At 37.4% G+C, this 13,001-nt stretch overlaps 1 protein-coding gene across 1 annotated transcript; it reads right to left on the minus strand.

Moving 5' to 3' along the window:
• Positions 1 to 7,820: 7,820 nt before the first annotated feature.
• LOC105035557 (uncharacterized) lies at positions 7,821 to 12,146 on the minus strand. The gene is made up of 17 exons (XM_010911150.4): positions 12,012 to 12,146; positions 11,774 to 11,892; positions 11,548 to 11,656; positions 11,328 to 11,392; positions 11,083 to 11,121; positions 10,788 to 10,884; positions 10,589 to 10,685; positions 10,430 to 10,493; positions 10,275 to 10,351; positions 9,965 to 10,046; positions 9,636 to 9,715; positions 9,457 to 9,541; positions 9,253 to 9,321; positions 9,096 to 9,163; positions 8,957 to 9,005; positions 8,167 to 8,674; positions 7,821 to 8,080 (listed from the first exon to the last, which is right to left on the minus strand). Exons 1-16 carry the CDS (start codon positions 12,079 to 12,081, stop codon positions 8,297 to 8,299), a joined length of 1,548 nt encoding a protein of 515 aa, XP_010909452.1. The 5' UTR covers positions 12,082 to 12,146; the 3' UTR covers positions 7,821 to 8,080; positions 8,167 to 8,296.
• Positions 12,147 to 13,001: the final 855 nt, after the last annotated feature.

Raw genomic sequence — 13,001 nt, forward strand, 5'->3', positions numbered from 1 at the left:
GCAAGAGTTGTTTGGTGAACAGAGTCGCGCGGCCAAGTATCAAGTCTGTCAAAGACTTTTTAAGGCCAAGATGTGTGATGGGCAGTCAGTCCAAGATCATTGTTTGACAATGATCAAGGACCTTGAGGAGCTTGAAAAATTCGATATCATCTTAAACAACGATTTTCAGATTGATGTGATCCTTCAGTCCTTATCAGATGCATATGGTCATTTCATCATGAACTTCCATATGCATAAGATGCAGTGTACCTTGGCCAAGTTAATAAACATGCTGGTTACGGCTGAGCTTTTTATGAAGGGTTCAAAAGGCTCAGTTCTTACTATGGAGCGGACTTCTTCCAAGAGAAAATCTTTTAGAAAGAAAAAGAAGTCTATGAAGAAGCAGAAGGTAGATGGCAAGAAGAAGAAGACAGAACTGAAGAAGAAGGCTGCTGATAAGGAAAAATATTTTGACTGCCAATCAGACGGCCAGTGGAAGCGGAACTGTCCTCAGTACCTGACCATCCTAAAGAACAAGAAGGATGGTCCTTCTGGAGATATGCTCATTTTAGAATATAACCTTACGGTTTCTTCTGCATCCAGTTGGGTGCTTGACTCTGGTTCTAGTGCTCATTTGTGCACTTCTATGCAGGGTCTTGAGGAGAGCAGGAGGTTGAGGGATGGGAAGATGATCCTACGCATCAGGAACGGAGCAAGAGTTGCTGCTGTGGCCGTGGAAACCTACCCTCTGCGATTACCATTAGGATTAGATTTAGTTTTAAGAGACTATTATTATGTGCCTGCAGCAAGCAGGAATTTGATTTCTGTTTCATGTTTAGCACAAGAAGGCTATGTGATTAGCTTTCATAAGGACCATTGTAATATTTTTTATGAAAATAATAAAGTTGCAAATGATTTTGTCATTAACGGTCTCTATCAGTCTTAAAAATAAAATTTCTAAAATCCAGTATCCCCATAAGGATTGGCCAGACGATAGCACCCGAGATTTTCAATTAATTAATCTATGCCATTAGAGAAAACTTTTTTCCTAAGATCCAAGAACCTTAATAGAGATGAAAATAAGAGAGGGAAAGTAGAGAGGAAAACTAGAGAGAGAAAATCAAACTTTTTAGAGAGAGAAAGTAGAAGCATATGAAGAGAGAAAGGAGAGAGAGAAGAGGGAAGAGAGAGAGACTCTTTCTCTCTCTTCTTTTTTCTTTTTCTTTTTTCTCCTCTTTCTTTCTTCTCGTGAGTTCTTCGCAAAACAGAGGGACGTTGTGGCCCCATTTGCACCTCGGATCAGAGACCATAGTCGGTACGACTGGAGCTGTGATGATGCAACCTAAAGAATCCAGACCGACGGTCAGTAGTAACTATAGGCACCAAAAAACCAAAAAAAAACAAGGGATGGAACAAAGAAACACATAGGATTTAACCAAGTTACCTTTTTGGTCAAAATCCGATGATTCACCGATTGAAAATCAGGTTTTAAAGGCTAAAAAAGATGGCAAATGATATTATCTTGAAGATTAGAGGATCTTACCTCTTTCTCCAACAATATTTGGACTGAAATCTAGCAAACCAAAAAAGAGGAAGATGCATCTTTCTTCTAGTGAAGAATGATGGCCGACAGTGGATTGGTCTCACAATGGACTTCAACTTGGTCTCACAAGAGACTTCGACTCCTTCCCGACCTTCTATTCCAACTCTGATTGGGAGTCTACAGAAGAGAAGACCCCCTATTTTTGTTTGTTTTTTTTTTTTTGTGCTGATTTACGATCCATGCAGGGTATTGCATTTAATTCAAGCAATATAGCCTGAAGGAAGTTCCCTTCAGATGCAAAGGACCAAGGGTCTAGCTGCACTCTGCTCTGAATAGCCACCCAATATACAGGCGTATTGGCTTCTGACAACAGGCTTCTCGGATAACCAAAGAGCATCAGTTGTATCATGCTGTGTCACGCCCCTGACCCGAGATTGTGAATCGAGGGTCGCGGCAACTGCCGCATATTTATGAAGAACTCTCTCCATAAGCATGCAAGGCATCTCATCACGATATCAATGCATCACAATGGAATAAATTCAAATAATTATTATTCAACTGTAATTCAAGTAATTAAATCAAATGTCTTACATCCAATAAATTTTTTGCTAAAAAAATAAAAACAATAGATCTAAGTTCAATGAAGTTGACAATGCTAATCTCGCTTCTAAAAGCTCTGTCCCAATATTTCGTCCCACGCTCGAAATTAATTATCTGAATCTGAAAAATAGAAAGGTAATGAGCTAGACAGCCCGTAAGTAACAAATATCTCAACTAGATAATTCAGATATTATATAATTTTCAAAAATAATGTTGCAAATAAACATAAGAGTATATTTCATGCTGATTTAATACAAATCAAATATTTTCAAATATTCACATATAATATAATCATAAATCCGATTCGATTCAAAACACTCGTAACTCAACAGCCTTGACTATGACCAACGTTTAACCCCCATTGGCGGGGTCTACAGAATACCAGCGCACAACCCCCACTGGCAGGGTCCACAAACACCAGCACACAACCCCCACTGGCAGAGTCCACAAACACCAGTGCACAATCCCCACTGGCAGGGTCCATTGAGTACCAATGTATAATCTCCATTGGCGGGGCCCACTGAAACATAGTTAGGCTGAGAGCATAAATCCAATCTGTATCAAAATACTTTGTATCATAATATATCATAATTTTTCATTGAACATGTGTATAAATCGATATACCATAACATTTCAAAAGCACTTTTCTTTCAAAATATAATTTCATAAATCATGCATAATTTTAAAAAATAATTATTTATTTTCAGAATAAATATAGAATATCTCGAGAAGATGATTCATTACTTACCTTTCACGGAGCACTGATTGAACAGATCGACTAACTTCTAGGAGATTCTTCCATGCCTAATTATCCAAAATTATATTTTTACATTAATTTTAATTCAAAATTCAATCTAAATAAATCCCAAATCAAAATCTCACTTAAAATCAGACTCTTCCCTAAACTCGATCAAAATCATCAGATGAAGCCTTCCACTACGCTAATCCTAGAGGAATAACTTTAGAGAGAGAAAAATCCATCAAGAGAGAGAAACAACCTAGAGAGAGAAAATTCTAGAGAGAGAAAGTAGAGAGAGAAAGTCCAATTCCAGAGAGAGAAAGTCAGGGTTCAGACTGAAAGAAGAGAGAAAAGAGAGAGAAACTCTCTCTCTCATCATTTTTTTATTATTATTTTTATTTATTTATTTATTCATTTATTTATATATATATATAAGTATATATATATATATATTTATTATTTTTCTTTTCTTTTCTTTTCTTTTTCTCTTTTTTCTTCTTTTTCTTCCTTTTTTTTTCTTTTTCTTTTCTTTTCTTTTCTTTTTCTCTTTTTCTTGTTTTTCTTTTCTCTTTTCTTTTTCTTTCATGGAAGAGGGAACTCTGTTCCTCTTCTTTCTTCACGGAATAGGGAGGTCTTCCTCCCTCTTGTTCTCGAACTAAGAGGCCTCCCCCCCCCGCCGACCACCCCTCCGACTGGTGGGGTAGTCCCCGATGACGTCGAACGGTCAGGTCCGGTGACTGGCAGCGGCCCACGGTGACGGCAAATCAAGAATAAAGACAAAAACAGGGGATTCGAAAAACAAAGATTTTTGAAGGGATTTTTCAGTAGAAAACTCAGTAAAATCCAAGATAAAAACCTCTAAAAGATTGACAGAATAAAATAGAAGAGATTTTACCTAATTTGGATTTGGTTTGACTCAATTTTCGATGGCCACAAGAAGATTAATCCGTCGGTAATATAAGACGAAAGAAGGGAAGAACTCAGTGATTAATCGGTGATTTTTGTGAGAAATAACCGTTGAGATTGAGGTCTTTAAATAGACCTTAACTAGGGAGAGTTTCAATTCAATTTCAATCAGATTTCCTAGATGGTTTTTTGGATTTGATTGGGAGAAGAATTCCATGAATTCCTTCAGCTCCAAACTCTCTGCCCGCAGCCTAGCACGTGCAGGGCACGTGCTGGCTCCAAAATTTCTCTCTTTTTTTTTTTTTTTTTTGAATGGGCTTGGGTCTGCTGGATTGGGCTTGGTTTTGGGCTATGACATTCTTCACCCCTAGAAAGAAATTTCGTCCTCGAAATTTTTCATACCTGTCACCATTGTATTGGAAGCCTGTGGATTCTGTTGAGTAAGCGCATAAACTCTTCCCTGGGTTTTAGAAATCTGTCCACCACCCTTATGTTGTCCTTCATGAGTTCTTTGGCCAACTTGATTTTCAGTATTTAGCGGGCAGCTAGCAATTTTATGATCCATCTGACCACATTTGAAACAAGCACCTGTACTCCAATAGCAATCCTTGTCTGCATGATTTTTGCCATATCTAGAGCACGGCTCACCATCAATCTGTTGAGTCTTATTATCTATTGCTCCCTTAGCTGATCTTTTGATGTTTTTATTATTCTGCCCTTGTGTATCATTTGATTTTGCTCTCTTCCTTTGCTTTCTTTCCCTTTCCATGCGTCCTTCATTGACTTCTCTTTCAATTATCAGTGCTTTGTTTACCACATCTGTATAAGTTGTCAATTCATATGGAACCACTTATTTTCGAATCTCAGTTCTCAGTCCCATCTCAAACTTGTGAACACATTCTTGCTCACCATCCACTAATCTCGGAGCAAATTTTGCTAACTTTGTAAATTTTGCTTCATATTCAGTCACACTCATACCCTTTTGTTTCAAATAAATAAACTCTTGCTCTTTCTGAATCCTTATACTCCGAGGAAAATATTGATCGTAGAATGCAACCCGAAATCTTTCCCAGGTAAGTATTTCGCCGTCTTGTTCATGCTTGCGCTGTAGTCGCTGACATCAGTTGTATGCTTCTCCTTGTAGTAAATAAACTGCATATCAAATCTTTTCTTCATCAAGACACTCTTGGACAGCGAAGGCCTTCTCCATCTCCATTATCCAGTTATCAGCCTCCAAAGGTTCAGTAGTCCCCTTGAAAGCTGAAGGAGCAAGCTTTTTAAATTCTAAAATGTTGTTCCGTTGTACTGGTTGCTCTCTATGTTGTGGTGGTGGATGCTGATGTTGTTGTGTATCTCGTTATATCTGCTGTTGTTCAAGCATTTGCTGCTGTATTTGTTGTTGCGCTTGTACCATCCTGATTAGGGTCTGCATTAACTGAGCCATATCTGGTTCCTGACGTGCTCTCGAAGTACTCCCATTAGGATCTACGACTCCCTCCTCCTGAGGGGTGCCACTGATCAGATGGGGAGTGCTACCATCCCGTGGTTGTGATGTCTCTCTTGCAATTCCTTGAGTAGTTCTTGTCATTCTACGGGGAGGCATGGTAACCTTGTAGTAGTAAAACCTTATTAGATTCATTTATCTATTTGTTAGGATGGGTTTATTATGATGCTCATACTCTAACGTCCCAATATTCCTAATGTTTACCCACCTACACTCATACTATGTCAAATTCTATGTGTCATAATTTATCCACTTATGCTCTGATACCATATTAATTGTTACGCCCCCGACCCGAGATTATGAATCGAGGGTCGCGGCAATCGCCGCATACTTATGAAGAACTTCTCCATAAGCATGCAAGGCATCTCATCACGATATCAATGCATCACAGTGGAATAAATTCAAATAATTATTATTCAACTGTAATTCAAGTAATTAAATCAAATGTCTTACATCCAATAAAATTTTTGCTAAAAAAATAAAAACAATAGATCTAAGTTCAATGAAGTTGACAATGCTAATCTCGCTTCTAAAAGCTCTGTCCCAATATTTCATCCCATGCTCGAAATTAATTATCTGAATCTGAAAAATAGAAAGAAAGGTAATGAGCTAGACAGCCCAGTAAATAACAAATATCTCAACTAGATAATTCAGATATTATATAATTTTCAAGAATAATGCTGCAAATATACATAAGAGTATATTTCATGATGATTTAATACAAATCAAATATTTTCAAATATTCACATATAATATAATCATAAATCCGATTCGATTCAAAACATTCGTAACTCAACAGCCTTGACTATGACCAACGTTTAACCCCCATTGGCGGGGTCCACAGAATACCAGCGCACAACCCCCACTGGCAGGGTCCACAAACACCAGCGCACAACCCCCACTGGCAGGGTCCACTGAGTACCAATGTATAATCCCCATTGGCGGGGCCCACTGAAACATAGTTAGGCTGAGAGCATAAATCCGATCTGTATCAAAATACTTTGTATCATAATATATCATAATTTTTCACTGAACATGTGCATAAATCGATATACCATAATATTTCAAAAGCACTTTTCTTTCAAAACATAATTTCATAAATCATGCATAATTTCAGAGAATAATTATTTATTTTCAGAATAAATATAGAATATCTCGAGAAGATGATTCATTACTTACCTTTCACGGAGCACTGATTGAACAGATCGACTAACTTCTAGGAGATTCTTCCTTGCCTAATTATCCAAAATTATATTTTTACATTAATTTTAATTCAAAATTCAATCTAAACAAATCCCAAATCAAAACCTCACTTAAAATCAGACTCTTCCCTAAACTCGATCAAAATCATCAGATGAAGCCTTCCACTACGCTAATCCTAGAGGAATAACTTTAGAGAGAGAAAAATCCATCAAGAGAGAGAAACAACCTAGAGAGAGAAAATTCTAGAGAGAGAAAGTTCAATTCCAGAGAGAGAAAGTCAAGGTTCAGACTGAAAGAAGAGAGAAAAGAGAGAGAATCTCTCTCTCATCATTTTTTTATTATTATTTTTATTTATTTATTTATACATTTATTTTTATATATATATAAATATATATATATATATATTGTTATTATTATTATTATTATTTTCTTTTCTTTTTCTCTTTTTTCTTCTTTTTCTTCTTTTTTTTTTCTTTTTCTTTTCTTTTCTTTTCTTTTTCTCTTTTTCTTCTTTTTCTTTTCTCTTTTCTTTTTCTTTCACGGAAGAGGGAACTCTGTTCCTCTTCTTTCTTCACAGAACAGGGAGGTCTTCCTCCCTCTTGTTCTCGAACTAAGAGGCCTCCCCCCCCCCCCCCGCCGACCACCCCTCCGACTGATGGGGTAGTCCCCGGTGATGTCGAACGGTCAGGTCCGGTGACCGACAGCAACCCACGATGACGGCAAATCAAGAATAAAGACAAAAATAGGGGATTCGAAAAACAAGGATTTTTGAAGGGATTTTTCAGTAGAAAACTCAATAAAATCCAAGATAAAAACCTCTAAAAGATTGACAGAATAAAATAGAAGAGATTTTACCTAATTTGAATTTGGTTTGACTCAATTTTCGACGGCCACAAGAAGATTAATCCGTCGGCAATATAAGACGAAAGAAGGGAAGAACTCAGTGATTAATCGGTGATTTTTGTGAGAAATAACTGTTGAGATTGAGATCTTTAAATAGACCTTAACTAGAGAGAGTTTCAATTCGATTTCAATCAGATTTTCTAGATGATTTTTTGGATTTGATTGGGAGAAGAATTCCATGAATTCCTTCAGTTCCAAACTCTCTGCCCGCAGCCTAGCATGTATAGGGCACGTGCTGGCTCCAAAATTTCTCTTTTTTTTTTTTTTTTTTTTTTTTTGAATGGGCTTGGGTCTGCTGGATTGAGCTTGGTTTTGGGCTATGACATGCTGACAGCCTGAAACAAATGTGTTCATCTTGAGCCTTTTACCCTGTCACACCTGCTAGCCTGCCCTGCTGGAGGGTGATAATTCACAGATCAATGTTTAGGTGATCATGCTCTTTGGTCATCAGAATTTATTAAAGAATCAAAGGTAAAAAATTTAAATGTTACTTTAATATTACAAAGATTGGTTTGAATACATCTGACATGAAGAAACCGGGCTATAGGACAGTATATGAAAAAAGCTGCTTGCATCAAAGAAGCTGTTGAAGTAGAGAGAGGGGCATCTAAGTTTGAGTATATCCTCCCATGAATTCAATCTCCACACTTCGGAGTTCGAAACCGAACAAAGAAAAACCTATGGATATGTTCCAGTTATAGACCTGCATGAATCACAACCCGAACAAATCTTAGTTGGTAGGACAATGAAGGTTAAGATGCAAACAATTAAAAACAAGTAAATCCTTACCATCTAGGTGGTGCACGGCAGCTTGATATGATAATGATTGAAATACCATTGTTCCTTTTTTCACTCTTAAGAAAAATGTTGCTGTTGAGGCATCAAAGAATAGGAGATGAAGAAAAAATTCTTGCAGATCTCATGGGGCAGCAATAAAGTAATCACGAATGGTTCTCCTTTTCAAAGAGGGAGGGGGGTTGAGAACAGAAGATGGGCTGCTTAGTTCGGCATCTGGGCTCTTCTGAATCCCTGCTTCTTCCCCTAGTAATGATCCAAAACGTCTTTTCTTTCCAGATTCAGGTGTACTAAACTCGAGACTTTGAGTTTGAACAGATGAGGGTGGGTTCGTCATCATTTCCCTTGAAGCACAGAGGCTGTCGGCCATCTCTGTAGAACACGGAGGTTCACCCATGGCCAGCTTTCTGCCCTCAATGTTTGGAGCAAGAACTCTCTTTCTAACAGCTTTTGGAGATCCTGAACTTATGCAACCCCCTTTCTTAAAATTCCAAACACGAACCTAGCATGTAAGCCTGTCGTTAGTAGCTGAAATTGGGAGAGTATGGATTTTACAAAGGCAGGTGGCAAATATAACAGCATTTCTGATGTTTGTTGGTGCTTAATCCAGTAATACATTTTGTAAGTTATATAGTCAGAAAAGTTAAAATTTGAAATGTGATATCCTATGACTCCAAAGAGTGATTGGTAGTGGAGTTCAGGCATTAGGCCGCATACTCAACTGCTGGGGGTTGGGATTCTTTAAACTATGTTTAAAAGAAGATCCTTTGCAAGGCAAACTAACCATAAAATCATCTGAAGTAGTTGCAATCTTCCCAACCTCTGATGAGCACCTGAAAGAAATAAGTTTTCAGTCAATGGATAGTGGTTTCATGAAGAAGCAGGTGTCAAGCAGCTTCATCTTTCTTTTGTCAAGTGCATACCAATCTACTGCAGTAACTTCACCTTCATGACCCTTCAACATGACTGGAAGTCCTTCCGGTTTCCTAACCTGGTAGAACGAAGCAATGATGACATGCAAAATGACATGGAGATGGAAGGAGAGAGATCATTTTAGCCATAAATACAATGAACACTTACCTGCCATATGTACGCATTGCCATCACTAGAACCACCAAGAATGTAAGCTCCATCAGGGCTAATTGCAGACTGCAGTGTAGAAAACATTTAACGTCTTATAAAATAAATAAATAAATAAATATTGAGTTACCAGACAAGTTGGAATTTTTCCAACCTCTGCACTTCTACATAGAACTTAGCAAACAGATGCATATATTGCATTACCTTTACAAAGAACGACTCAATTTTGCTGCCAGAAAAAATCTTCGTAGGACCTTTGTCGAGGTGTAAAACATCATATAGGTAAATCCTGACAGATGGAAACAAGACAAAATAGTGGTTTAATGGTACATTGGATGTTTAAAGGTGTTGCTGCTATCAAAAAAGCTGATAATTTAATATACCTGTTGTCCATGCAAGAAGCTGCAACGAACACACCATTTGAATCTTGAGACAGGCAAGAAATCCCATGTAACCCTCTTTCCTACAGAGACAAGAAACACAGCAGCCAATGAATTGAAGAAGCATGAATATTATTTGGCTTGACAAAAGCCACAAGAGCGAACTTTAGCTTTTTTGACAGAACCGTTGAAGCCTTATGAATTGATTCATGAGACCCAAAGCATCCTGTCAAGGTAGATCTCCATATATGGATCAATATCTCTTTCTTTCCACTCTCAATCTATCTTATATTGAATTTTCATTTGTATATGGTGATTAGACTGTAAATTACCCTTTCAGCTGATGGTTCAACATAAGGGCATGCTTGAGTGACTGGTGATTTCAAGTTGCGAGTGTCCCAGAATTTCACAACACTGACATGAAACAGAATAATCAGGGTGCAGAAAACTAGAGGATAACATAAACTGTAGTGCATGAAATTAAAAATGCAATTTCGGGTTTAGATGGCTAATGTGTAGAGTGTAAAATTATGATTTTATGTTCACGAAGTAACAAAATTTATAAGTATTGAAAAAGCATGGGCATCCACCGCATATATAAAATTAACAAGTAAAAAGGTTATCACCGTATATCTTACTTACCTGTCCACTGCTCCAGCACTGGCAATGGAGACATTGTCTTTGAGGTACAGAACCGATGTAATACTTATTGAAGCAGCCTAGGCACGTAGAATAACATTTAACAGCATGGGAAGGAAACTTGTATTAACTTGCAAAAGAAATGGGAAGGAGCAAACCTTTCCTCGCCTAACCCGCTTCCCTTGAGTAGAAGTATGGGCTTCTTTGACAACAGCAGTATATCTAAAACGAATACAAAGATAAGCATTTATTAACTAGCATAAAGGCCTCACTTATATGCACAGCAAACTTTTCACTAGATGGGAAAAAGGCCATACCGGAAGCACACTTCTCCATGGTTATTCTTGTAACTTGATCCGCATCTCAGATCCCAGAGAGCAAATGAGCCATCTCTTGAGCCGGACACGACAAGGTCTGCCTCAATACAAGAAACACCCCCAATTATAAAACATCTATGCATCAAAGCTTGATAACCAATGCCCACAGAATGCCGTCGGCAAGTGGAAAGAAGACTACCTGGATTTGAAGAGTGAGAGCAAAGTGATTTTACACTGCCAGTATGCCCAACAAAGATTCCGGTGCACTTTCTCTTCTCTATATTCCATATCTTGATCTGGTAAAGACCACTTGCAGAGTCAGCTTTTCAGTCATTTCAACGGGACACATGGAAGAAGGAATATATAATTACAAAGATAAATACTGTCATCTTAAGAAGTTGGAAATCTAGGTATTTCTAAAGTCATTCTACGATATGAAAAAATCTTTGAATTTTGTAATCAAACAATATTGAAACATGTTCTCAATCACTTACAGTTTGATCACCCGATGCTGTTAGGATATGGGTATCATGCTGCAAAAGATAAATGAAGGATAAGTAGCAGATTTTTGTTAAATAAACCTAATAGATCATTTTCAGCCATTTTAGTATGTTCCATCTAATTAATAGCCAGCAACATCCACTTACTTCGAAAAAATGCTTTGTTTTTTCCTAATTCCGGTTGAATTTTTTTTAGATTCTTGTATGGTTATATATAATTGATTGGAGGAGAGGGGTACCTTTATCCAGCACATATCAAAAATGGCATTATTATGAGCAATCCAATCACAGACCCTAACCTCCGCTGCTTGGGAAAAAGAGGAAGAAACTGAATCAGAAAATTGCAAAATTGTCCAACTCTAGCCCTAGCTTCCACTGATATCCCCTTCTGCCGAAGAAAAAAAAATGATTGCTTCTCCTAAAGATCAAATCTTAAGCATCTAAAAAGCAAACACCGACCTGCCTTCTCCCGACATAAAGCAACAGAAGGGAGACTCCGGCAAGTGTTATAGAAGCTTAGATAACCATCCTCATCAGAAACAGCGAGAAGGTGAGAATTCCCGCTCGTCTGCGCAAAATACCCCCAAATAAAGTGTAAAAACTATTTTTTTTTAGGCCAAAACCACATTTTAAATGGTGAAAATTTTCCAATATTGAGAAATTAAAATAGAAATTAGGCAAGAACCTTGCAGAATGAGATGGCGAGAGGAGGTGAGGAGACACCATCGTGCTCGATCGCGACCACCCCAGTGCCCAGACTGCTGGGCTCCGATGAGAGATCGCCGAGATAAGGTCTTTTTCGCACTGGAGAGGGAAGAAGGGGTGGTGAGAACACAGTTAGGAACCAGATGGAGCTCGGGGCCGAATTGGGGGCTCTGAGGAAAGGGAGACAGAGAGGGGGCGAGAGGAGAGAAAGGTGGTACCTTTGAAGCCATTGAGCTCTCTGCTTCTGAGATCTCCGAAGAAGGATGAGGGATGGCTCGACCGCCGCATCGTCGATCGCAATGGATGCGGAAGGAGGGAGGGAGGGGAGGGAGAAGAGAGAGAGATGGTTTGGGGGCGGCCAACAAAATGTCGGGTTTGGAGTGTTTTATTATGGTTGTGATGGCGGGAAAGGGTGTATTTTCATATCTTGCAGCGGGAAAGTGATTCCGCGCTTTTGCTCATGTGGTATGTCAACCACGAAACCGATATTTCTCCTTGTAACGGGGAGGGCGGCCGTTATCTCTGAAAAAGATATTTTTGGGAATAAAATAATGAGTGAAAGTAGTAGATATTAGCTATTATAATAAAAGAAAATGCGTACTAACGGTAAGTGACAGCATTATATGATTATTTCACTTTTCAAGAAATAAAATTTATCATTTTGAGCAATCATGAAATAAAATTTATTATTAGCTAATATGGATAATTGAATTTAAAATATTATTATAGATAGATGAATACTAAAATCATAAAAATATCTAGTTTTTATATTCTGAGAATAATAATTTTATAATAAAAAAGGATGCATGATGTCATTGTTCAAGTTCATGTTATGATACATAATATAATATAAAAGCCTCCAAACCATCGAAATAATCAGTATAATGTTGTAAATTTGTAGTGGTCATCATTTCAAAACCTAACAAATTATTAAATAGTTTAGAAAATGATAAATGGAATATTGATTGTCTATTGCCCTCTTCAGGCTAGTTTGGCATTTTATCTAAGAATTGTTGTACACAAAAAAAAATAGTTTATTATTTTTTTCATTAATATTAAATAATTATTATTTATTAGGTATTTTAAATCAATATCAAAAGAATTTTTATTTATTTTTTTTATTCATATGAAATAATTGTTGTTTATTAGGTATTTTAAATCAATATTGAGGCTAATGTAGATTTGCACAATCATTAACTCTACCTATG

This window comes from Elaeis guineensis, chromosome 15 (genome assembly GCF_000442705.2).
Source record: "Elaeis guineensis isolate ETL-2024a chromosome 15, EG11, whole genome shotgun sequence".
NCBI classification, from domain to species: Eukaryota; Viridiplantae; Streptophyta; class Magnoliopsida; order Arecales; family Arecaceae; genus Elaeis; species Elaeis guineensis.

Excerpts from the sequence above, each read along its gene's own strand:
- LOC105035557 (XM_010911150.4), bottom strand. The coding sequence starts at position 12,081 with ATGCGGCGGTCGAGCCATCCCTCATCCTTCTTCGGAGATCTCAGAAGC. Across the intron at positions 11,122-11,327 it reads TTGATATGTGCTGGATAAAG|CATGATACCCATATCCTAAC; the intron begins GTACCCCTCTCC and ends TATCTTTTGCAG. Across the intron at positions 10,047-10,274 it reads AGTGCTGGAGCAGTGGACAG|TGTTGTGAAATTCTGGGACA; the intron begins GTAAGTAAGATA and ends GTTTCATGTCAG.